The 23,991-nt window shown below is 34.4% G+C and overlaps 3 protein-coding genes across 4 annotated transcripts; 2 read left to right on the forward strand and 1 right to left on the reverse strand.

The window, feature by feature from the left end:
- The first annotated feature begins 275 nt into the window (after positions 1 to 275).
- Positions 276 to 5,369, forward strand: LOC112782678 (ethylene receptor). Of its 2 annotated transcripts, XR_003816252.2 has the most exons (7): positions 276 to 1,554; positions 2,551 to 2,919; positions 3,036 to 3,302; positions 3,395 to 3,522; positions 3,621 to 3,818; positions 4,365 to 5,022; positions 5,134 to 5,369. XR_003816252.2 is itself a non-coding variant. In XM_025825185.3 (6 exons), exons 1-6 carry the CDS (start codon positions 634 to 636, stop codon positions 4,717 to 4,719), a joined length of 2,238 nt encoding a protein of 745 aa, XP_025680970.1. In that variant the 5' UTR covers positions 276 to 633; the 3' UTR covers positions 4,720 to 5,369. The 2 variants fall into 2 exon arrangements, 1 of the variants encoding a protein (XP_025680970.1); XM_025825185.3 differs by having other exon boundaries at positions 4,365 to 5,369.
- Positions 5,370 to 9,200: 3,831 nt separating this feature from the next.
- LOC112782959 (pentatricopeptide repeat-containing protein At3g49170, chloroplastic) lies at positions 9,201 to 12,366 on the forward strand. Its single transcript, XM_025825655.3, has 2 exons — positions 9,201 to 11,870; positions 12,117 to 12,366. The coding sequence occupies exons 1-2, from the start codon at positions 9,409 to 9,411 to the stop codon at positions 12,178 to 12,180; spliced, it is 2,526 nt and encodes an 841-aa protein (XP_025681440.1). The 5' UTR covers positions 9,201 to 9,408; the 3' UTR covers positions 12,181 to 12,366.
- Positions 12,367 to 12,382: 16 nt separating this feature from the next.
- On the reverse strand, positions 12,383 to 15,969 carry LOC112782960 (pseudouridine-5'-phosphate glycosidase). The gene is made up of 12 exons (XM_025825657.3): positions 15,682 to 15,969; positions 15,480 to 15,588; positions 15,280 to 15,390; positions 14,879 to 14,961; positions 14,504 to 14,563; positions 14,336 to 14,396; positions 13,783 to 13,889; positions 13,611 to 13,688; positions 13,290 to 13,335; positions 13,053 to 13,173; positions 12,869 to 12,954; positions 12,383 to 12,726 (listed from the first exon to the last, which is right to left on the reverse strand). The coding sequence occupies exons 1-12, from the start codon at positions 15,739 to 15,741 to the stop codon at positions 12,629 to 12,631; spliced, it is 1,020 nt and encodes a 339-aa protein (XP_025681442.1). The 5' UTR covers positions 15,742 to 15,969; the 3' UTR covers positions 12,383 to 12,628.
- Positions 15,970 to 23,991: the final 8,022 nt, after the last annotated feature.

Consider the following 23,991-nt stretch of genomic DNA (forward strand, 5'->3'; position numbering starts at 1 on the left):
AATATTTAAATATGTAGCTATATAGATAATCCTAATAATTAGTATATTGATAAAATAAATAGTATAAAAAAATTCTCATTTTTTAGAGATCATATAATCTCTGTTTTTCGTGCAAGAAAAAAAAAATCTTTCGGGTCAAAAAATTTGAGATGTCTTAAAAACAATAATTAGAGATTTTTGTTTTCGTTTATATTTTGTTAGTATATCTCAAAATTAACCCAAAATAACAAAAAATTGACTAAGATAAATAAACAGAAAGCGCATGAGAAAGCTTGACCATTTGGACTTCCAGAGATCTATATGTCTCCATCATTAGCGGTAACACTTAGCCAGCTCAACTCAACTCAACTCAACTCAACTCAATGAATTCATTGAACTTGACCGCCATACCCATCTACCATACGCTATTAAATTATTCATTATTAATTATTATTAATATTAAATAATCAAATATAATTTCTTCAACTTATGTAACTTGATGCCTCCTCTTTCTTTTTTCTCTTCATTTTCTCTCTTCTGAGTCTTCTCCTTCCCTGGGCCTACTTTACCAAAACCCTACTCGATTCAATTCAATTCAACTCAATTCATCATCATCCATGATTATGTGAGAAAGAAGAAGAATCAGCTCCGAAGATGTGGTTCAAAGCTACGGAATCTTGCAACTGTATAGAGCCGCAATGGCCTGCGGATGAATTACTGGTGAAATACCAATACATCTCAGATTTCTTCATCGCGCTCGCCTATTTCTCAATCCCTCTCGAACTCATCTACTTCGTTAAGAAATCAGCGGTTTTTCCGTACAGATGGGTTCTTGTGCAGTTCGGTGCCTTCATTGTTCTATGCGGAGCCACGCATCTTATTAACCTCTGGACCTTCGCTGTTCACACGAGAACCGTCGCTATGGTAATGACCGCCGCTAAGGTTCTAACTGCCGTTGTTTCTTGCGCTACTGCGCTTATGCTTGTACATATTATTCCTGATTTACTTAGCGTTAAGACGAGAGAGCTATTTTTGAAGAACAAGGCTGCAGAACTTGATAGAGAAATGGGATTGATTCGTACTCAGGAGGAAACTGGAAGGCATGTTAGGATGTTAACTCATGAAATTAGAAGCACTTTGGATAGACACACAATCTTGAAAACTACGCTTATAGAGTTGGGAAGAACTTTGGCGCTTGAGGAGTGTGCTTTATGGATGCCAACACGAACAGGGTTGGAGCTTCAATTGGCTTATACGTTGCGGCAGCAGAATCCGGTTGGGTATACCGTGCCAATTCATCTGCCTGTGATTAATCAAGTGTTTAGTAGCAACCGGGCGGTGAAGATTTCGCCGAATTGCCCGGTTGCGAGATTAAGGCCTCATACTGGGAAATACTTGCCAGGAGAAGTGGTTGCTGTTAGGGTACCTTTACTGAATCTGTCTAATTTCCAAATATATGATTGGCCGGAGGTTTCGACGAGAAGCTATGCTTTGATGGTGTTGATGCTTCCATCGGACAGTGCTAGACAATGGCATGTACATGAGCTAGAGTTGGTTGAGGTAGTTGCTGATCAGGTGAGCTGCTTTCCCTTTTTGCTTTTTGAAGATTAAGAGGTTACACTTTGATGGTGTTGGATATGTTTGTCATTTACGATTGTTACTTTTTGCATCGAGTTTCTATGTTTTGGTGATTTCATATTTTGTGATATTATTTGCACTTGATGTCATTCTTAAGTTTGTGTGGGGAAGAGGAGGAGGGATGGTCGGATGGATCATACAACTGATGCAATTATGTGTGGCACAAAGTGCATTTAGTTTTTAGGTGCTTAGGTATAGATACCCCAGACTAAGTTTACGTTTGGTTAGTATCTATAGACTCAAAATATGTTTGGTTGAGACGGAGACAAAGACATGTTGAGACTAAATACACCGTTTTAGTGTGTCTATATTTGGTGTTGCTATCTCAATGTCCTGTCCCTCCCTAATCTCTTGTTTCAAAGGCAGCCTAAATACACATAAATAGGAGATTAATAGATTAATAGAGATTATTTAAACTATTTCCTAATAATCATATTTAGGGCCATGATTTTGATTATTTCCAATCTAGTGTTCCTATTATTCCTGATACTGTACAAATCACATGGAACAACATATTAGTCACAAGCATCAGTTCTAGCTAAAGTCTGGTATACTTTAAGTTTGCTACAAAATAATTAACTTCTTAATCAACAAACACAACGTACAATATAGTCTTTCAATTGTACTTTTGCCCAAAAATCAAAGTGTTATTAACTTGTTTTCTTACTTCATGTGCCTTATATGACATACACTGTAGAAAGGAAAGAGTAATATCCTTAATATACATCGCAAGTTACGATTGTTTTCTAAATTTACGTGCATTGTTCTATAATAAATTGGTATACTAATTTTGCTCATTTTCTACCTTTGATATGAATTATTTACTATAATTACCTAATCATATTGATTGATCCAAGTGATGAAACCTAAGTAGTGAGAAAAATTACTACCATCCATGTACAATAATTAATCACAATTGTCTTTCCACACTAGGTAGCTGTTGCTCTTTCACATGCTGCAATCTTAGAAGAATCAATGAGGGCAAGGAATCTGCTGATAGAGCAGAATGTTGCACTTGATCTAGCAAGAAGAGAAGCAGAAACTGCAATCCATGCTCGCAATGACTTTTTGGCAGTTATGAACCATGAGATGAGAACTCCCATGCATGCGATTATTGCACTCTCTTCTTTGTTACAGGAAACAGAGTTGACGGTTGAGCAACGTCTGATGGTAGAGACAATATTGAAAAGCAGCAATTTGTTGGCTACTCTCATCAATGATGTTTTGGATCTTTCACGGCTTGAAGATGGTAGTCTTCAACTTGAAACAACAACATTTAGCCTTCATTCTGTTTTTAGAGAGGTATAATTTTCATTGTCAATTATAATGATACAAGTCTTTTAGCCCATAATTTAATTTATGATCTGGAGTTTCTTCAAAATCCAAATGCTGTAAGATCCATATTATTTTGATTGCAGGTCCTTAACTTGATTAAGCCCGTTGCATCTGTCAAAAGATTGTCTCTCACTTTACATCTAGCTTCAGATTTGCCAGCGTATGCAGTTGGCGATGAAAAACGTCTAATGCAAACTATTCTTAATGTTGTTGGTAATGCTGTGAAGTTCTCAAAAGAGGGCAGCATTTCCATCACTGCTATTGTTGCGAAGCCTGAATCCTTCAAGGATGCTAGAATTCCTGAGTTTCTTCCAGTGCCAAGTGACAGTCACTTTTATTTGCGTGTACAGGTTTGTTGCCTAAAGCTTAATCGGCATTATTCCTTGTAGGAGCATTGCATGCTTTGTTATTTGACTTTGACTAATTTTTCCCCACATTATAGGTAAAGGATTCAGGATCAGGAATTAACCCACAAGATATTCCAAAGTTATTCACCAAGTTTGCACAAAGCCAAGCAGTACAGACTAAAGGTCCTGCTGGAAGTGGACTTGGCCTTGCCATTTGTAGGAGGTACTGTTTTCTTATTTCTTGCAAAATTGGAACTAGGTTCTCACTTGAATTCTTCTTGTTTGTGATTTCACTCATTTACTTTTCAACTTTGTGAGCAGGTTTGTAAATCTCATGGAAGGACATATTTGGATTGAAAGTGAAGGTATTGGTAAAGGATGTACAGTCACTTTTATTGTGAAGCTTGGAATCCCTGACCGACCAAATGAATCTAAATTGGCGTTTGCTCCTAAAGTTCCTGGAAATCATGTATCTACAAACTTTGGAGGCCTCAAGGTTCTTGTCATGGATGATAATGGGTCAGTAGCATAGCTTCATTTTTGCATCTTCAGTTCTGGTATTTGTTGCTTTGCCACTTATCAATTATTTGAATAAAACGGTAAAAACCATTAGTTTCATAGAAAAACTAAACTCTTAGTTGATTGCTTAACCCCCAACTTCTTGGTAAATCCTACCCAAACTTCAATGCTATTTGTTTTTCTCTGTTTCATTCATAGTTTTGAAAGTGCTTCTTGTCTTGTCTTTGTTTTCTCTTTCCAAACTTGGTAAAGAAATTATATATATATTTTTTTCTTTTTTTTAAAAAAAAAAAAAAGACTTAGTGGACTAATGAAGCACAAAAGTTTGAACATTACTACATAAGAACAAAAGAAAGCAATGGATCTTTTTTTAGTAATTATTAGTGAAAACATTTCTTGTCTCTAATCCAGAAAATAAGACTAAACATCAAGGTTTCAGACGTGGTGTTTTCGTGTAGGAAGAGTGGATCCAAAAATAAGGAATTGAACTTCATTGCCTTGTTTGAAAGTCCATATCGTAACTGATGGTAAAATTTTGTGTTGCAGGGTTAACAGGTCAGTAACAAAGGGACTACTACTTCATTTAGGATGCGATGTTACAACTGCAGGCTCAAGTGAAGAGTGTCTGCGCATCGTTTCGCCAGAACACAGAGTGGTCTTCATGGATGTGTGTACAGGGTTAGACGGATATGAACTAGCGATGCGTATACAGGAGAAGTTTAAGAAACGCCAAGATAGGCCATTAATAGTTGCTCTTACTGGGAACACAAACAAGGTGACAAAAGAGAACTGTATGAGGGTCGGTATGGATGGCCTTATACTGAAACCTCTTTCTGTTGACAAAATGAGGGGTGTTTTATCAGAACTCCTTGAGCACCGAGTTCTGTTTGAAGCTATTTAAGCCAAATCCAAAACAATGGCTTCATAATTTGCAATCTTTTTTCTAGTGTACATAGCCATTGAATTTGGAGAAATATATACTTACGAAGCAACGAGGCTATTGACTTGGTATTTATCTGATAGGGTTGAAAGAAAAAAAAAAAAGGAATGGTTGAGTTGCATAGTCAAATCCAATTTCTCTGAACCCAGATTCATATATATACACACATACACACACTCACATACACCACGGGCGGGTTCCTTGGCTCCTACTGCAAAGTCTTCAACCCGGAGGGACAAATCCACCAATAAACCATTGCCCCATGTATGTTTCTATTTTCTGCACTTCTATGCCTTCCAAGGCTTTTGGACCGAAGTTCTAAATGGTGCCTTACATCTAATTGGTTGTTTCTAACCCAAAATTTTTTCCACTTAGGTTGGCATTCGAAGACTAATGTTTTTGTCCATAAAGAGACTCTAGTTTTGTTCACAACAGTATAGTGTTTTTTAATTATTATTTGTTTGTATGCGAGTTTATAATTTGATCTATAGATACAATTAGCAATGGGAGCCCTTACATATCAAGGAAAATGTTATTTGTATCTCAAAATGAATCAAAATTTTAGACACATAATTTACAAGTATATATTAAATTCTGGTCTTTATATATCATTACACTTTCTATCTATTTCAGATGTTGATTCAATGAGAATAAACCATCATTTGTATCGACGAAAGTTTTAAATACTGACAAATGTATTGATAAAATAATGAAATTGAAGTTGTATCCATAAAAGATCGGGTTCGTACGATAAACTATCTAAACCTCAAAAAACTAACAAAAAATTTGAAATTATCCTTCTCTCCAGTCTCCACCACTACTACCACTATCTCTCTCAAATTAGTCCAAAATTAACTCCACTGCAACCAATTCCAATTTACTTTGCTAATTTTAGCGGCACTTGGCAAAAGAGAAAGGAACCCATCTGGGCAGTGCGATAGGAGAGAGAACTTGAACCACCTTAGACGGATGCGATTGCAGTAAGGAATCGAACCCACTTTGACTCTGAAATTATTGGTGAAACTTTTTATTTTCTTTGAAATTGTTTCGGTTGTGAGTGGATTTAGGAATTTAGGCTTTTTTTCTCGTGTTGTGATAGAAAAAAAAAGATATGAGTTTCAATTTTAATAATTCCATTCGCATTTTAGATGAATACGTTTAAGGACCAGGTTTATCATTAGCAGAAGTTGGTTTATTTGTCTTCTCAAGATATTCAATAGTTTGGTCTTCAGAAAAAAAAAATCACATCTCGACTTCTAATTATTTTTTTGCTCAGCGGATCTTATAATCTGTGACCAAAGTCTTTATGACCATAATCCATGAAGATACACTGTTTGGACTTTCCATCAAGTTTTAACCTTTCATATCTTGGAATGTGAATAAAAGACTTGTAGCTAAACACTCGCAAGTGACTATAGGAGACACATATTTCTCTCCAAACTTTCTCTGGAGTATTACCATTTAGTGGAACTGAAAGAGAAAGGTTGATCAAATCTACCGCAGTCCTCATCGCTTCACTCCAAAAGGATTTCGATAACTTTGTATGAGAGAGCATACACCTGACTCCATTATTGATAATGCAATTCATTCCCTCTGCAACTCCATTATGTTGAGGATTCTTAGGAACCGTCTTTTCAAACTTGATCTCGTGTCCTTTATAATACTCTTCAAATGGGCCTATGTATTCACCACCATTATCTGCTCAAACACATTTCAATTTTCTTCTAGTTTTTCATTCAACACTTGCATGAAAGTGTTTGAAGATATCGAGCACCTGGTCTTTAGATTTCAAAACAAAAGTCCACACTTTTCGAGAATAATTATCAATAAAAGTAACAAAGTATGATGCACCACCTAGTGTCTTAACATCCATAGTGCAAATATCAGTGTGAACTAAATCAGAATATGTGATATCCTATGATATCCAAAACTATGAAATGATACTCTAACATGCTTTCCAACAAAATAATAAGAACAAGTATTTAAAGTTGTACCTTTCACGGGAAGCGAGTGCTTATTGACTAAGACGCTTAGTCCTTTCTCGCTCAAGTGACCAAGACGCATATGCCACAAATCAAAAGTGGAATCACTAACTACATTCACTTTTTCTTTGCATAATTTTACTTGTAATTGGTAGATAGTAGTAAGACTATTGTCTTTTTTTAGCAACAATGAGAGACCCTTTGATGATCTTGTATTTTTCACTAACAAAAGAAGTGCAATATCTCTCTTGATCCAATGCCTTCATTGAAATCAGATTAAACCGCACGTCTAGCATATGCCTAACATTATTCAACTGCAACTTATATTTCATATTGATTTCAAGTCACACATCACCCATACCAATGATATCACACACTTCTTTATCTCCCATGATCTTGCCAAAATTTTCAGCAGTATAAGAAGTGAAAAATTCACGCCTCGAAGTGACATGACATGAGACACCATAATTCATAATCCAAGTGAAATCATCACAGACAAGATTAACATAATTTTTATCATAGATGATAAGAACATCTTTATAAACAATAGCAGTAGTTTTTTTATCACTATCTTTACCTTTGTCTTTGTTTTTTTTCCTTGATTGTTCTCTTTTCAAGAACTTACAATACCTCTTGATATGCTTCGACTTATCACAATGGTGACAATTGAACTCCTTTCTTACCTTTTACTTTTCTCTTGACTTGCTTAAACTCTCTGACCTATCAGAACTGTGAGGTTTTTTACTTTAATTTCTCTCTTGTGACTCTGAAACAAGTGCTTCTAACTGATAGGAGGCATTAATCAAACCCATTCTTTTCTTCTAACTGCTTCATTCAACATGCTCTCTTTAACCATTGCTAACGTCAACTTTCTTTTTGGAGCTGAGTTAGTCAGTATCACAACTAGAATTTTTCAACTATCTGGCAAAGAACTCAACAACAACAAGGCTTGTAACTCATCATTTAAAGTGATTTCATTATTTGTCAGTTGATTCACCGTCTCCTAAAAAATACTCAAGTGCTATAACATTAATTTATCTTCAATATACTTCATATTAACAAGTTTTCTAATCAAGAATGCTTTATTTTGCACATTCTTCCTCTCATATAACTCCTTCAATTTCTTCTACATCTTCTTGGCATTCGTTTCAGTGTCAACATGTGGATATACGTTAAGATCGAGCAATTGCTTAATCAAAGCAACTGCCTTCTGATTCAACTTCTTTCATTCAACATCGAATTTAGTATATTTGAATTTATCCCCCTTCATAGGATCATACACGTCTTTACTATACAACATATCTTTTATGAGGATCTTCCAAATCGAATAATTTTTAGAATTCAATTTAACCATATTTGGTTCATGAGTATTTTCCTCTATTTAATCAGCACAAAAATAAATAACCAAAGTTCTAATACCACTTTGTTGAAAAAATTGAGGTTCAATAAGAACCTATCTAACAATGAAAGCACAAAAAATATTTTTTTCACAACCTGTGCAGTTAAATAGACAACTCTAAAGATACTCCAAACATCAAATATAATGACAGAAATTAAATAATCAAACATCAGAATTTTTATCGTGAAAAAACCTTTAAAAAGAGGGACAAAAATTTCACGGGACCTAGTCCAGTAAAATCTTCCACTATCAAAATAATGCGTACACAATCAGTTTTCCTAATAATATTAAGGCATTTCAACAATCAACAAAATATATTATAAAAACTGATAGAATCAACATAAATTCTCCATAAAGTAGGTATTTCAAATCAGATGAAAGAAAAGACAATACAACTAGTAAATTATATCCTAATTTTCGTCTCTACACCGAGAATAATATACTAAAATTTCATAAAAAAATAGAGCAAGTTTACCAGTTTAATGAAGTCAAATTGGGACTGTCATTTCCCCTAATTTCTTCTTCTCTTTGACAAACTCTCTCTCACTCTTTCTATTTTCTTTTTCTTTTCAAAATGAAGGAAGGACTCACACTCTCTTCATTTTTTCTTTTTATTACCCATTATTATAAACGACTACTTTTTATTATTATTGTTTCTTTTGATTTAAAGTGTAGCTTCCATTTGAGTTGGAAACCTACCAACAATGATTACGCTTCCGATATTTATTAGAATTTGAAAATTTTAATTAGTATCAAAAGTTTATATTGATTCTTTTGGAGATAGTAGAGTTAATTTAGAAATTAAGATTTTTAAACAAGAATTAGAGAACAAATTGACAAAAAAATATCAACATGACGAAGTAAATTTATATTAGTTTTTTGGTGATATATTATTAACAAAAAGTTGTCTAAGAACTATTATAAATTATAAAGTATAAGTTCAAAGATGAAATTAGATAACTATTAATTTTAGAAATCATTTAAAATTCAAATATAATTTTAGGAACTATTTTAATTTTAACTCAATAAATACTCTTAAAATATTCTTCACTTAAATCCCTAAAAGGCTAAAATAATAGTCTAGCAGAAATGCTTTATATTTTCAAATTCTTTCTAGATTGTCCTTTATTTATAAAAGCTTAAAATAAGTAAATAACACATATAAATAAAGACATTTATTCAATCAGGAACAGAAAATCTTGTATTAACAAGTTCCTATATTTGTCTTCACCCAAACACGGCCTTAGTGAGAAACACATGAAAGAGTAGATGTGTCATGTGTGTCCCATGCCGAGCCTGAGCTTAAGCCTATCTCTACCTCCACCTCTCAACAACACCAACAACTCGGAGTTCCGGAGAGCCATCTCCACGCTCCACCTCGCGCGTGAACCTCACGATCTCCTCAAATCCTGCATCCGTTCCCGTAACTTCGCCCTTGGCAAGCTCCTCCACCGCAAACTCACTGAGTCACAACTCACCCTTGACTCTCCCCTCCTCAACTCACTCATCACCCTCTACTCCAAATCCGGCCAATGGCAACAAGCTCTCTCCATCTTCCAATCCATGGACCCCAGCATGCGAGACTTGGTCTCATGGACCGCCATGATTTCTTGCTTCGCCAACCACCGCATGCACCGCCACTCCCTCTCCACCTTCATCCAGTTGCTCCGAACCACCGATTTTTACCCTAATGAGTTCTCCTTTACGGCGTCGCTTCGGTCATGTTCCAACGCGGAGTTTTTCTCCACCGGCCTTGCGGTTTTCGGTTTCGTCTTGAAGACTGGTTACCTTGACGCTGATGTTTGCGTCGGTTGCGCGTTGATTGATATGTTTGTTAAGGGTAGTGATGATTTGGGTTCTGCATTCAAGGTGTTCGAGAAAATATCGGAGAGGAATGTGGTCACGTGGAACCTTATGATTACTAGGTTTGTTCAGTTTAGTCATAATGGTGATGCAATTCACTTGTTTTTCAGCATGGTGGAGAGTGGGTTTGGTCCTGATAGGTTTACTCTGAGCTCTGTTTTGTCGGCTTGCGCCGAGTTGGACTTGTTGGCCTTTGGGAAACAGTTACATTCTTGGGGTGTTAAGTCTGGAATGGGTTTGGATGTATTTTTTGGGTCTAGTTTGGTGGATATGTATGCGAAATGTGGCGCGGATGGATCAGTGGAAGATGCTAGGAAGGTGTTTGATAGAATGCCGGAACGGAATGTTGTGTCTTGGACTGCGATTATTGCGGCATATGTGCAGGGTGGACTAGAACAGGAAGCTATTGGGTTGTTTTGTGAAATGATTTGGGGTTATGTCGTGCCAAATTGTTTCACGTTTGCCAGCACTCTCAAGGCTTGTGCAAACCTACCTGAATTCGGCTTAGGGAAACAGCTTCACAGTCAAGCAATTAAGCTAGGCGTTTCTGCAGTTAATTGCGTGGGGAATGGTCTTGTTAACATGTATGCAAGGTCTGGAAGAATGGAGTGTGCTCGAAAATGCTTTGATATTCTATTAGAGAAGAACTTGATTTTGTATGACACAGCTGTTGATCGGAATGCGAAAAATTTGGATCCTAAAGATGATATATTCAACCTTGAAACTGAAGGCACAGGTAATGGAGTTAATGCTTTTACATATGGAAGCCTCTTAAGTGCTGCTGCTTGTATTGGTACAATTAGTAAGGGTGAACAAATTCATGCCAGGGTATTGAAATCCGGCTTTGGGAACAACTTATGCATTAATAATGCATTGATTTCCATGTATTCAAAGTGCGGAAATGAAGCAGCTGCTTTACGAGCATTCAGTGACATGAAAGATCGAAATGTCATTTCTTGGACTTCAATCATAAGTGGTTTTGCAAAACACGGGTTCGCTACAAAAGCCTTAGAATTGTTCTGCGAAATGCTTGAAGCAGGTGTAAAGCCTAATGGGGTCACTTACATTGCAGTTTTATCAGCCTGTAGTCATGTTGGCTTGATCGACGAGGCATGGAAACACTTTGCTTCCATGCGCAGCGACCATGATATTGTACCAAGGATGGAACATTATGCATGCATGGTTGATTTGCTTGGTCGATCTGGCTTGCTTTCAGAGGCCATAGAATTTATTAACTCGATGCCTTTCCGTGCTGATGCGTTGATATGGCGCACATTTCTCGGTTCTTGTCGGATTCATCATAACTCCAAGTTTGGAGAGCACGCTGCAAAAAAGGTTCTTGAGCTTGAACCTCATGATCCAGCTGCATACATATTATTGTCAAACTTGTATGCTGCAGAAGGGCGATGGGACGATGTAGCAGCCATTAGGAAAAGCATGAAACTGAGAAAATTAACAAAAGAAGCTGGGTGTAGCTGGATTGAAGTTGAAAACCAGGTGCACAAGTTCCATGTAGGGGATACTTCACACCCCAAAGCTCAAAAGATATATGATAAGCTTGATGAATTGACTTTTAAAATAAGAAACTTGGGTTATGTCCCAAATACAGATTCTGTTCTTCATGATGTAGAGGAAGAACTGAAGGAACAGTTTCTGTTTCAACACAGTGAAAAAATTGCAGTGGCATTTGCACTGATCAGCACCAGAAAACCCAAACCTATAAGAATATTTAAGAATCTAAGGGTTTGTGGTGACTGCCATATGGCAATAAAGTATATTTCAGTAGTCACTGGAAGAGAAATTGTGGTGCGAGATGCAAACCGGTTTCATCATATCAAGGATGGAAAATGTTCTTGCAATGATTATTGGTAATTCACAAACTTTCGATTATGTGAAGTTGTTTATAGACAGAATATAGAGGTAGATTATTCTTTGTACGAGTATACTTTATGCCATGTAAGTTTTCCATGTCCTTTTTAGAAACTACAATAGCTAATGTTAATCTCTTCTCTGATTTTACTATTTTAGAATATCTCATCTTGTAACATGCTCAGAAGTTTTTTGTACGTCAAATAGATAAAAATCCCTAACGAGATTTTTCTTGTCATTCACAGTTGCTACATCTCTTATGTAGTTATATCTAAAGTGGAGATCAGCACTTCAGTCATTGGTACTTGAGAATACAAATATTTGTGGAGAATACAAATGGTTGTACATCTTTTTATAGCTACCAAAAATTTGTTAAACCGTATTTCGTTTACACTGTAAACGTCATAACTTATCACTTATCTTGAAATAACATTGTGTTGTAAACGAGATATACAATATAAACGAGATAAATAATACAGTGCAAATTGGTAAAAACATTACAAATTACATATTTTCCTAAATAAAACATTTTTTTATTTATTTTAAAAAAAAATTCCTAAATGAAAGACAATGATCTCCAACAAAATTTTTACACATTAAAGTAAGCTTCCAAGCCTAGTCAAAGACTTCAGAATCTGTTTATAGTTTTAATCATAACCAACTACATCAAATATTTTTGTGAATTATCTAATCAAACACCCTGACCTTTGTCCACCACCACCGCTAGGTAAGGCTCAATTTAATTCAAGATATGAGCTCATCTCTGACCATGTTCTCTTTCTCTTTCTCTTAGTTGAGCAAGGGCAGCAGCAACCTTAGCTCCAACAAGAGCATTATTCTTCATAAGAGCAATGTCTAAAATATGGTTAAGACTTCAACCAGTTTAAACCATATTAATAGAAATTAGAATATAATATATTCATTTATTTAAAGATATATGCTTCTAATACTTGATTTTGTTATAACATAATGTTGGAAAAACTTTAAATGAGGATACTGGATGCAAGTGAGGCACCCCCTGTCAACTCATTTACTCTAGCAAGCAAGAACGGAGTTACAGCATTTCCTGTTATATTTTTTTCCCTGCAAATGGTGCGATGAAAACATAAGAAAACCAGTTAATCAATACTATTTTACAACTTGCATGTGATGTCGACAGAAAGAGAAAATAAAAAGCTTACTTAGCTTCTTGAAGGGCTTTTTGGATTGCAGATTCAATTATGTGTCCAGATGCTGAGTGTTCTCGAGGAATAGGAACTGCTATTACAATTCCAGTTCCAAGCTTGAGTTTGTTGTTTGCTTCTGTTTGAAGGATAAAAATAAAATGAATGGTATGAAGCTGTATTTGAAAAAGGAAAAAAAAAAAAAAAAAAAAAACAATATACAAATTTACACTGGAAAAGTAATATAGTCCTTGCCTATTACGCGAGCGCACTCTTCTGGGCTATCTAGTCGACATGAAACCTGAAAATTATGGCATGACCAAATATAATATATACTCAATTAAGCTTGTTTATAGGTACATTATATTTTAACATTCAATCCTTGCATACAAACTTATCAAAAGTCTACACTCTAAATGAGAATAAACGTCAGTTTTGGAACATACCATGAGCTAAATAAATTATTTAAATCAGGAAAGATGCCAACATATCAATCTAATTGCCAAAACATCTGTTGCTACTTCAAGTATTCAGAATCAGCATGTTACAGCCATGGGAAAACCCAACCAAACATACCTTGCAGCCACTTGATTCCGTGAAAAATGCAGGGAACTCATTTGTCTTGTAACCAGCGACACAAACTCCCTGTGTTTCCTGTCCAAGATACGGAAAAAAAACATGAATACAAGATACAACTTAGCTTGCATAGTTGAACTACTTCAGTGACTATTAACGCAAAAGTCGGTACCAGATATTCAAGGGTTCTGGGAATATCTAATATTGATTTTACGCCAGCACAGAAAACTGCTACTGGAGTTCTACCTAGCTCAGTGAGATCTGAAGATATATCCATAGCTGTCCAAAGAAAAATGAAGATAATATAAAAACGCTAGATCCATTTGTTGTAGTCCCAGTGAGAGAAAAATAAAAAGGACCTATGTATCAAGTTCCCATTCTAAACTTAGCATTTAGCATTCTCAATCTAAACTAGTAAAATTCCGACTAAAAATTGGCTAGCTTTGCAATTTTTTTCTGCCCGACAAACAAAATGCTGAACAATGGGTATTATTAGCCTTTTAAAAACAAACTTTTAAGATCTCGTCTGAAAAGCCAAACTCAGTCCCAGGCCATAAATCTCCCTTTGAATTTTTAACTGAAATTACAGGACTTTCATGAACCTTCCAAAACAACAATAATAAGTTAACATGCACAGGTTGATTCATTTGGTCCCAAACCAGAACATGTTGCATTTATCATGGAAAATAATTCTTTTAACATTAAGATATAAGAAATTAACTTACTATGTTCCCCATCTCTATGTACTCCCCCAATGCCCCCGGTCACAAAGACGGGAATATGAACCTGCAGTAAATATAAAAGAACGGTGAAGCCAAAATGACTTGGTCCAAGGATAGAGCATGAAATAGATTTTTGCATAAGGAGAGTAGATGAAAAATTATATAAGATACCATAGAAGCCAACAACATTGTTGCTGAAACAGTAGTAGCACCATTTCCACCACTAGCCACCTAAAAAGTACATGTTAGTGTTTGAAAAAACAATGACGGATCACAGTGGTCCTGGATAAAAGCAGTTGTGAGTGGGCATAAAGCAAACAAATTATTTATCTCAATGGTTTCCAGTTCAGTGTTAGAAGATTCATAAATCTGGCTAAAGTCAGATTTCAATTTTCTTTTCATGAGGTTGCTAAGATTCACATGGACACAGACACAAACATATGATTACATAAATAGATTCTTATAAATGTCGGCATTATATATATATAGTTGTCAACAAAGGAGAATACAACATGAATACAGTGTACTGATGCCAAAAGTACTCACAACATGTGCAATGTCTCTTCGAGCTGTTTTCCGAGCTTTGGTTCCCAGAGTAGCTAGCTTCTCAAGTTCTTCAACACTTAGGCCTATCCACGTTACACGAGTAAGAAAAGAAAATCCATCCAAATCAAGTAACAAGCTAACAAAAACCCATCAAATGGGGGTGACAAACCCTTCAGCATATTTCTTCAACGTTGTATACATACAAAATTTATAAATATACACAGATCAAACTTCATTTACAAAAACAACATGAAGTAATTAAGTGAAACCATTCCATCATACTTCTTCTACCACATGGCTTATGCTTTTTCAAGTTACAAGAATTGTGATATCAATTGAAAGCATACCAATACCACGAAAATAAATAAATTAATTAAATAAAGGAGAATTATAATAAAGACCTACGCAAGGGGTGCCATCCAAAATTGCAATGGTTGCAGGAACAGCACCGTTCTTCCTGACAATATCTTCTACCTCTTTTGCAGTTTCCAAATTTTGAGGATAAGGCATTCCTAAATAACAACACAGCATCAAAATTGTTCAATCGATAAACCCTAAACCCTAAGAATATAGAGGGGAAAAGCGAAGAACCGAACCGAACCATGTGAAATGATGGTGGATTCGAGAGCCACGACGGCACGGCCAAGTGATAAGGCTTCAGAAACCTCTGGAGCTACCTTCAGATTGATTGAATATCCTCCAAGTGCATCCTATAATAATGATAATAATAATAGCACAAGTAATGAGAAAAAGATGTTATATATAAATAAAATTAGGCAGAAAAAAATTGGAGGATCGGAGACCTTAGGTGAATCCAAGTGTCGGCGGAGATTGTTTATTCGTGAGGCCGCTGAAAACGCCATTAACAGGCAGTTACCACACTAACACTATCTCAATTTAAAAGTGATCAACCAACTTCTTGAACTTGATCCAATGGTATATACTAATATAATACTCTCTACTCTCAATACTTAGTAAGAAGCTGTGGAACTTGGAACTTCTGGTTTTCTGGTACAGTAGATAGTACTCTTTGAACTAGGAATGCAAGAGTTAATAGTTAAAGAGTAACTTCCACTGTACCAGAAAATCAGAAGAGTATTTTTTTAATTTAATTTTTTTTATATACACCGTTTGTTTTCTACAAGTTTATACTATAAAAAATTTAATTATTATTATACTGGCCAACAAAATAATTAAATTTTTTATATTATTTTTAATTTTATAATTTAATTATTTTTAATATAAAAATATTAAAATTAATTAAATATTTTTTTATAAATTAAATATATTTAAAATAAAAAATTTAATTAAATTTTTAATTATATATTTAAAAAAATATTTTATTAATTTTAATATTTTTAATATAAAAAATATTTAATTACAAAATTAAAAACAATATAGATACTCAATGAAAAAAAAAAGCCCCACAAAAGTAAGGTTTTCAATCCTGACTCGTTATTCAAGGTCCTAACTAGCAAATTATTTTTATTAGGATAACATTTACACGTGGTAAATAAGAAAGAAATATCTAAAAAGATTATATATTAAGTGGTTAAAAGAGATTTAGATATTAGCATTTTCATTATAGAAATAAAATATAACTAGAACGAGACTCACGTGTGCATAGAATGGTAAATTATATTGTGATAAGAAGTTAAGTTGGATGCCCATTAATATATGGACAGCTCAATTTTTTAATGAAAAAAATTTTTGTTTTTCAATAAATGAAGTGTGGAAAAACAAAGTTTTATAGGTGTATAAATAGAGGTTTAAGCCTCTGATGATACACATCAATAACAACTGATAGTAATAAAAATATTATTTATTCTCTCTCTTTTATACTATTCTCTCTTATATTCTTTACTACAATATTAGTAAATATATTAATTATATTGTGATAGTAATTGTAGTGAATATTAATACTAGAGTTTTCTATTTACACTTTCTTATTTTATAGTTATTATATCTTCCTTAATTATTTATTTTACAACACGTTATCAGCACGAAACTCTGATCAAATTTTTAGTAAGACTCAGGTAACAAATTTTCATTATGTTGAAGCTCTCTCATCTTGAATTCAATACTCTTGATATATCTGGAAACAATTATTTATCATGGATATTAGATGCTGAAATCCATCTTGATTCAATGGATCTTGGAGATACTATTAAGGTTGAAAATAATACATCCCAGAAGAATAAAGTCAAAGTCATGATTTTTCTTCGTCGTCGTCTTGACGAAGGATTGAAAAATGAATATCTCACATTAAAAGATCATGCAGATCTTTGGAAAGACCTTGAAGAAAGGTATAATCATAAAAAAACGGTGATACTTCCTCAAGCCCGATATGAGTGGACACACTTGCGTCTGCAAGATTTTAAATCCACAAATGAATATAATTCTGCAATGTTTCGAATCACTTCATGAATGAAATTATGTGGGGAAAAGATAACTGATCATGGTATGTTGGAGAAAACTTTCTCAACCTTCCATGCCTCGAATGTGCTCCTGCAGCAGCAGTATCGAGAAAAAGAGTTTAAAAAATATTCTGAGTTAATTTCTTATCTTCTTGTTGCTGAACGCAACAATGAGGTGCTCTTAAAGAATCACGAAGCGCGCCCAGCTGGCGCCGCCCCATTTCATGAAGTAAATGTGGCAAATCATTACCCCAGAAGAGGTAGATGGCAAGATTTTAGTAACAAGAAAAATTATGGAAGGAAAATGAATTATGTTCAAAAGAGATGATCTTACCAGAAGTGGGATAAAGAAAGAAATATTGGCCAAAATAAATCAATAGAGGATAAATGTTTCCGTTGTGGTGGAAAGGGCCATTGGTCGCGTACCTGTCGTACACCAAGGCACCAAGTTGATCTTTATCAAGCATTTTTGAAAAAAGACGACAAAGGAAAGGAGACGAATTTCGTTTCAAATGATGTTGAAAATTCCACCACTCATTATGATGTATCTGATTTCTCTGAGAACCCTGAAGGAAATATTGGTCATTTGATCAATGATGGAATAGTTTAATATGTGAAATTGTTAAGTATCAATGTAAATAAATAATGTAAAGAACTTATTGTTAAGTTTTATTTTATATGTATTTAAGTTTTAAATATGATGTATATAAATAATGAAATATTAATGTCTATGAATTTTGAAATCATTAAATGTGTCAAGTTTTAAAATAAAATTTCAGTATATGACATTATTTTTATGAACAGTGTTTATTAGAAAAATAATTCCGATCAAGTATTCAATTTGCCTGTGCATACTACTCATTGTATTATTATTATTTGTCTTTGAAGAGAATGTCAATGACTTATAGCGAAGATATTTGTCTTGCGGATAGTACAAGTTCGCACACCATTCTCAAAAGTGATATATATATATTTTACCCGTCTTGTGCCAAAAGAAGAATGTGTTAATACTATTATTGGCTCAGGCAATGTGATAGAAGACTCCGGAAGAGCTATAATTTTGTTTCCTGGAGGAACAAAATTTATAATAAACAATGCACTATTATCTACCAAGTCTCTGAGGAACTTGTTGAGTTTCAAAGATATTCGCCGAAATGGATATCATATTGAAACAATGAATGAGGGAAATTATGAGTACTTATGTATCACAACTCATTATTCAAATAAGAAAGTTATATTAGAAAAATTACCCCCACTTTCATCTGGGTTATATTATACCAAGATTAGTGCAATTGAATCACATGCCACTATAAACCAGAAGTTTACTAGCCCAAATGAATTCATAACTTGGCACGACCGATTGGGTCATCCAGAAACAACCATGATGCGGAGAATTATTGAAAACTCCCATGGACATTCACTAAAGAACCAGAAGATTCTTAAATCTAGTGAATTTTGTTGTGCTGCATGTTCTCAAGGGAAGTTAATTTTAAGACCATCACCAGTAAAGATTGGATTTGAGTCCCCTGAATTCCTAGAAAGGATTCAAGGTGATATATGTGGATCTATTCATCCACCATGTGGATCTTTTAGATATTTTATGGTCCTGATAAACGCATCTTCGAGATGGTCACATGTGTGCTTATTATCTTCTCGCAACCTGGCGTTTGTAAGATTAGTGGCTCAAATTATTCGATTAAAAGCACAATTTCCAGAAAATTCAATCAAAGCAATCCGTCTTGATAATGCTGGTGAATTTACTTCCCAAACTTTTGATGCTTATTGTATGGCTAGTGGAATAAGTGTTGAACATCCAGTAGCTTATGTTCACACACAAAATGGGTTAGCAGAATCACTCATTAAGCGCCTCCAATTAATTGCTAGACCCTTACTTATGAGAACAAATCTCCCAACTTCGGTTTGGGAGCATGCTATTTTACATGCCGCAGCACTTATTCGATTGAGGCCAACGAGTTACCATTAGTTCTCTCCTATGCAATTAGCCTTTGGCCAGCAGCCAAATATTTTCCATTTAAGAATATTTGGGTGTGCGATATATGGTCCCATAGCACCACCTAATCGCACCAAAATGGGACCCCAAAGAAAATTGGGGATATATGTTGGATATGATTCTCCCTCTATAGTGAGGTATCTTGAGATACAAACTGGAGATGTATTTAAAGCCCGGTTTGCGGATTGTCATTTTGATGAATCAAAATTTTCAACATTAGAGAGAGACAATAAGCTTCCTGAAAAGGAACTTAATTGGAATGCATCATCATTGATGCATTTAGATCATCGATCAGGGCAATGTGAACTACAAGTTCAAAAGATTATACATTTGTAAAGAATAGCAAATGAATTGCCTGATGCATTTTCCGATACAAAGAGGATAACCAAGTCGTATATAACAGCGAAAAATGTCCCAATTCAAATTGATGTCCCAGTTGGACAAATTGCCACCGAAGCAAATACACGCCAGAAGCGTGGCAGGCCTGTCGATTCCAAAGACAAAAATTCTCGAAAGAAAAAAGAGGTAAATACTATTCCCGTTGAAAAAGACATAGTAAAGATACCTGCAGTTGTCCAAAATTCTGATATAATTTTAACGCCAAAAGACATTCAGGTACCTGAAAATTGTGAAAATGACGAGATCTCGATAAATTATGTCTTTACAGGAAAGAAATAGGACCGAAATAAGACAATTTTCAATGAAATATTTGCATATAATGTGATGTTAAATATCATGCATGAAAGTAAGGATCTTGAGCCAAGATCAATCGAAGAATGTCGACAAAGAAATGATTGGCCAAAATGGGAAGAAGCCATGAAGGCTGAATTAGACTCACTTGCAAAACGTGAAGTCTTTGGACCTGTAGTCCGTACACCAGAAGATGTAAAATCTGTTAGATACAGGTGGGTATTTGTGAGGAAACGAAATAAGAAAAATGAAGTTGTGCGCTACAAAGTCCGACTTGTGGCACAAGGTTTTTCACAAAGGCCCGGTATAGATTATGAAGAAACGTATTTCCCTATAGTGGATGCGATAACATTGCGTTATTTGGTCAGTTTATTTGCATATCATAAACCGTATATGCATTTAATGGATGTAGTAACAACCTATTTATACGATTCATTAGATTGGGATATCTATATGAAAGTCCCTGAAGGACTAAAGATATCTAAACCATCCAATGAATATTCGCAAGGGTTATACTCAGTCAAATTACAAAGATCTTTATATGGTCTGAAGCAATCTGGACGAATGTGGTATAATCGTCTTACTGAGTATCTGGCCAAAAATGGATTCAAGAATGATGATATCTGTCCGTGTGTTTTCATAAAGAAATCTGCATCTGAATTTATTATAATTGCTGTGTACGTTGATGATTTAAATATCATTGGAACTCCTGAAGAGATTTCAACAATTATAAAAACTCTAAAAGAAGAGTTTGAGATGAAAGATCTTGGAAGGACTAAATTTTGTCTCGGCCTGCAAATCGAGCATATAAAAAATGGGATCTTTATTCATCAAGCGACATACACAAAAAAGATCTTGAAAAGATTTTATATGGATAAGTCACATCCCTTGAGTACCCTAATGATCGTAAGATCTTTGGATGTGGAGAAGGATCAATTCCGTCCTAAAGAAAAGAATGAAGATATCATTGGTCCTGAAATACCATATCTTAGTGCCATTGGAGCGCTAATGTATCTTGCTAATAACACACGACCCGATATATCATTTGCTGTGAATTTATTAGCAAGGTATAGTTCCTCTCCAACCAGAAGACATTGGAGTGGAATCAAACAAATCTTTCGATATCTTCATGGAACAGTTGATATGGGATTGTTTTATCCCTATGGATCAAAGTCACAATTAGTTGGCTATGCAGATGCTGGATACTTGTCTGATCCACATAAAGGGAGATCTCAAACAGGATACCTATTCACATATGGTGGTACAACTATATCGTGGAGGTCCATAAAACAGACGATTGCAGCAACATCATCTAATCATGCCGAAATACTAGCGATTCATGAAGCTAGTCACGAGTATTTTTGGCTCAGAAATTTGATCAAATATATTCTGTCATCCTGTGGACTGATTAATCATAAGATAGCTCCAACTATCCTGTTTGAAGATAAGATAGCATGCATTGCTCAACTTAAAGGTGGATACATCAAAGGTGATAGAACAAAGCATATTTCTCCCAAATTCTTCTTCACTCATGATCTTCAAAATCAAGGGATAATTGATGTCCAACAGACCCGCTCAAGTGACAATTTGGCAGATTTATTCATAAAGTCACTCCCAAAATCCTCCTTTGAAAGATTGGTACATGAAATTGGGATGCGCCGATTTCGAGACATTAAATGATGTCGATAAGAGGGGGGAGACTATACTCTTTTTTCCTTGGTCAAGTTTTTTTTCCATTGGATTTTTCTTGACAAGGTTTTTAATGAGGTAGTCTCCATCACAAAGATTTTGTACTCTTTTCCTTCACTAAAGTTTTTTTTTCCATTGGGTTTTTCTTTAGTAAGATTTTAACGAGGCATAATCCTAAATAGTCATCCAAGGGGGAGTATTGTGATAAGAAGCTGATTTGGATGCCCATTAATATATGGACGGCTCAGTTTCTCAATGAAAAAAATTTTTGTTTTTCAATAAATGAAGTGTGGAAAAACAAAGTTCCATACGTGTATAAATAGAGGTTTAAGCCTCTGATGACACACATCAATAACAACTGATAGTAATAAAAATATTCTTCATTCTCTCTCTTTTATACTATTCTCTCTTTTATTCTTTACTACAATATTAGTAAATATATTAAGGTTAAATTACACAGTTGGTCCCTACACTTTCAGTGAAATTACAAATTAGTCCCTACACTTTAAAAGTTTATAATTGGGTCCCTAAAGAGAATTAAAATTTGCAATTTAGTCCCTGCCGTTCAAAAAGTGTTTGATTTAACAGAATATTCTCAGAATATTCTCTATTTTGAACATGTGAGCTGCACATGTTTGACAACAGGGACCAATTTGTAATTTTAGTGAAAGTATGGGGACCAACTGTGTAATTTAATCATTTGAAGTGACCAAAATCTCCCTAAGCTATCTGAACCTACCCCGTCCCTCCCCAACTCTCTCACTCTCACTTTCTCACTTTCTAAAACGACACCCGAACCCCACCCCTCTCTATCTCTCACCTCGGTTCACTGTCGCTACGCCAGATCCACTGCATTTGTGCTCACGAGTCGGGTCTCGCCTCCTTTCTCCATCTCGCCTCTCTCTTCTGACAATTTTTTCTTCTCTTCCAATCCCAATACTGAACACCGACGATAAATGAAAGAGAACAATTCTAATTCCAAGCATGCTCAAAGAGAACAATTTAATGTCTAAGAAAAAATAGCAACAAATCAACACAAAAATAGCAACTCAATTTATTAGTGAATCCGGCACGGTGACGGAGGCGAGAGGCACGACGATGGTGAGCCGAGGTGAGAGACAGAGAGCGTTGGGGTTGGGGTGCCATTTTGAAAAGTGAGAAAGTGAGAGTGAGAGAGCTGGGGAGGGGTAGGGTGGATTCAGATAGTCTAGGGAGTTTTTGGTCATTTTCAAATGGTTAAATTACACTGTTGGTCCCCATACTTTCACTAAAGTTACAAATTGGTCCCTATTGCAAGCATGTGCAGCTCACATGTTTAAAATAGAGAATATGTTGAGAATATTCTGTTAAATCAAACACTTTTTGAACGACGGAGACTAAATTACAAATTTTAATTATCTTTAGGGACCCAATTACAAACTTTAAAGTGTAAGGACTAATTTGCAATTTCACTAAAAGTATAGGGGCCAACTGTGTAATTTAACCATATATTAATTATATTGTGATAGTAATTGTAGTGAATATTAATACTAGAGTTTTCTATTTACACTTTTTTATTTTATAGTTATTATATCTTCCTTAATTATTTATTTTACAACAATTATATATTATAATATTTTTTTAATAAGTATTATGTTATTTAGATATTAATTAGATAATATATAAACTAATGTTAAATTTAAATTGTTTTATATTAAAAATATTTTACAGAATATTTATTTGATAGTTTAAATATAATTTCATATAATTTTTCAACTAAAATGTAATATAAATTAAAATATAGTTTATTATTTTAAAATTTGAATTCATTTCTTAAAAAAAACATAGGCTTTTTATTTTAGAGTTATACAAAACTATATCTTTATGTGTTACTTTTGTTTTTATATTCTTTTAGTTGTCATACTTTATCTTTTTATATGGTGTTTTTGAGTTGCAAGTAATTAAAGAAACAAATTTAAAAAAATGAATGAGAATGAAAAATATAAAAAATATAAATTAATTTTATAATCATGATATATTTGAATATACCTAGTAAGGAGATGTGCCAAATTTAAACTTACTTGGGTTTAGAAAAATGAATGAGAATGAAAAATGCAAAAAATATAAATATATTATACATTAATTTTATAATCATGATATATTTGAATGTATTTAGTAAAAAAATGTGACAAATTCAAACTTACTTGAAGGAGTTTTCGCTAATTGGTTCGAAAAATTAAGAAATAAAGAGTAGTAGAGCCTTATATAACATGCATAAGTAGACCAAATAATGTAATAGTAAAAGTATTAACATGTATAACTTATAG

This window comes from Arachis hypogaea, chromosome 20 (assembly GCF_003086295.3).
Source record: "Arachis hypogaea cultivar Tifrunner chromosome 20, arahy.Tifrunner.gnm2.J5K5, whole genome shotgun sequence".
Taxonomy (NCBI): Eukaryota; Viridiplantae; Streptophyta; class Magnoliopsida; order Fabales; family Fabaceae; genus Arachis; species Arachis hypogaea.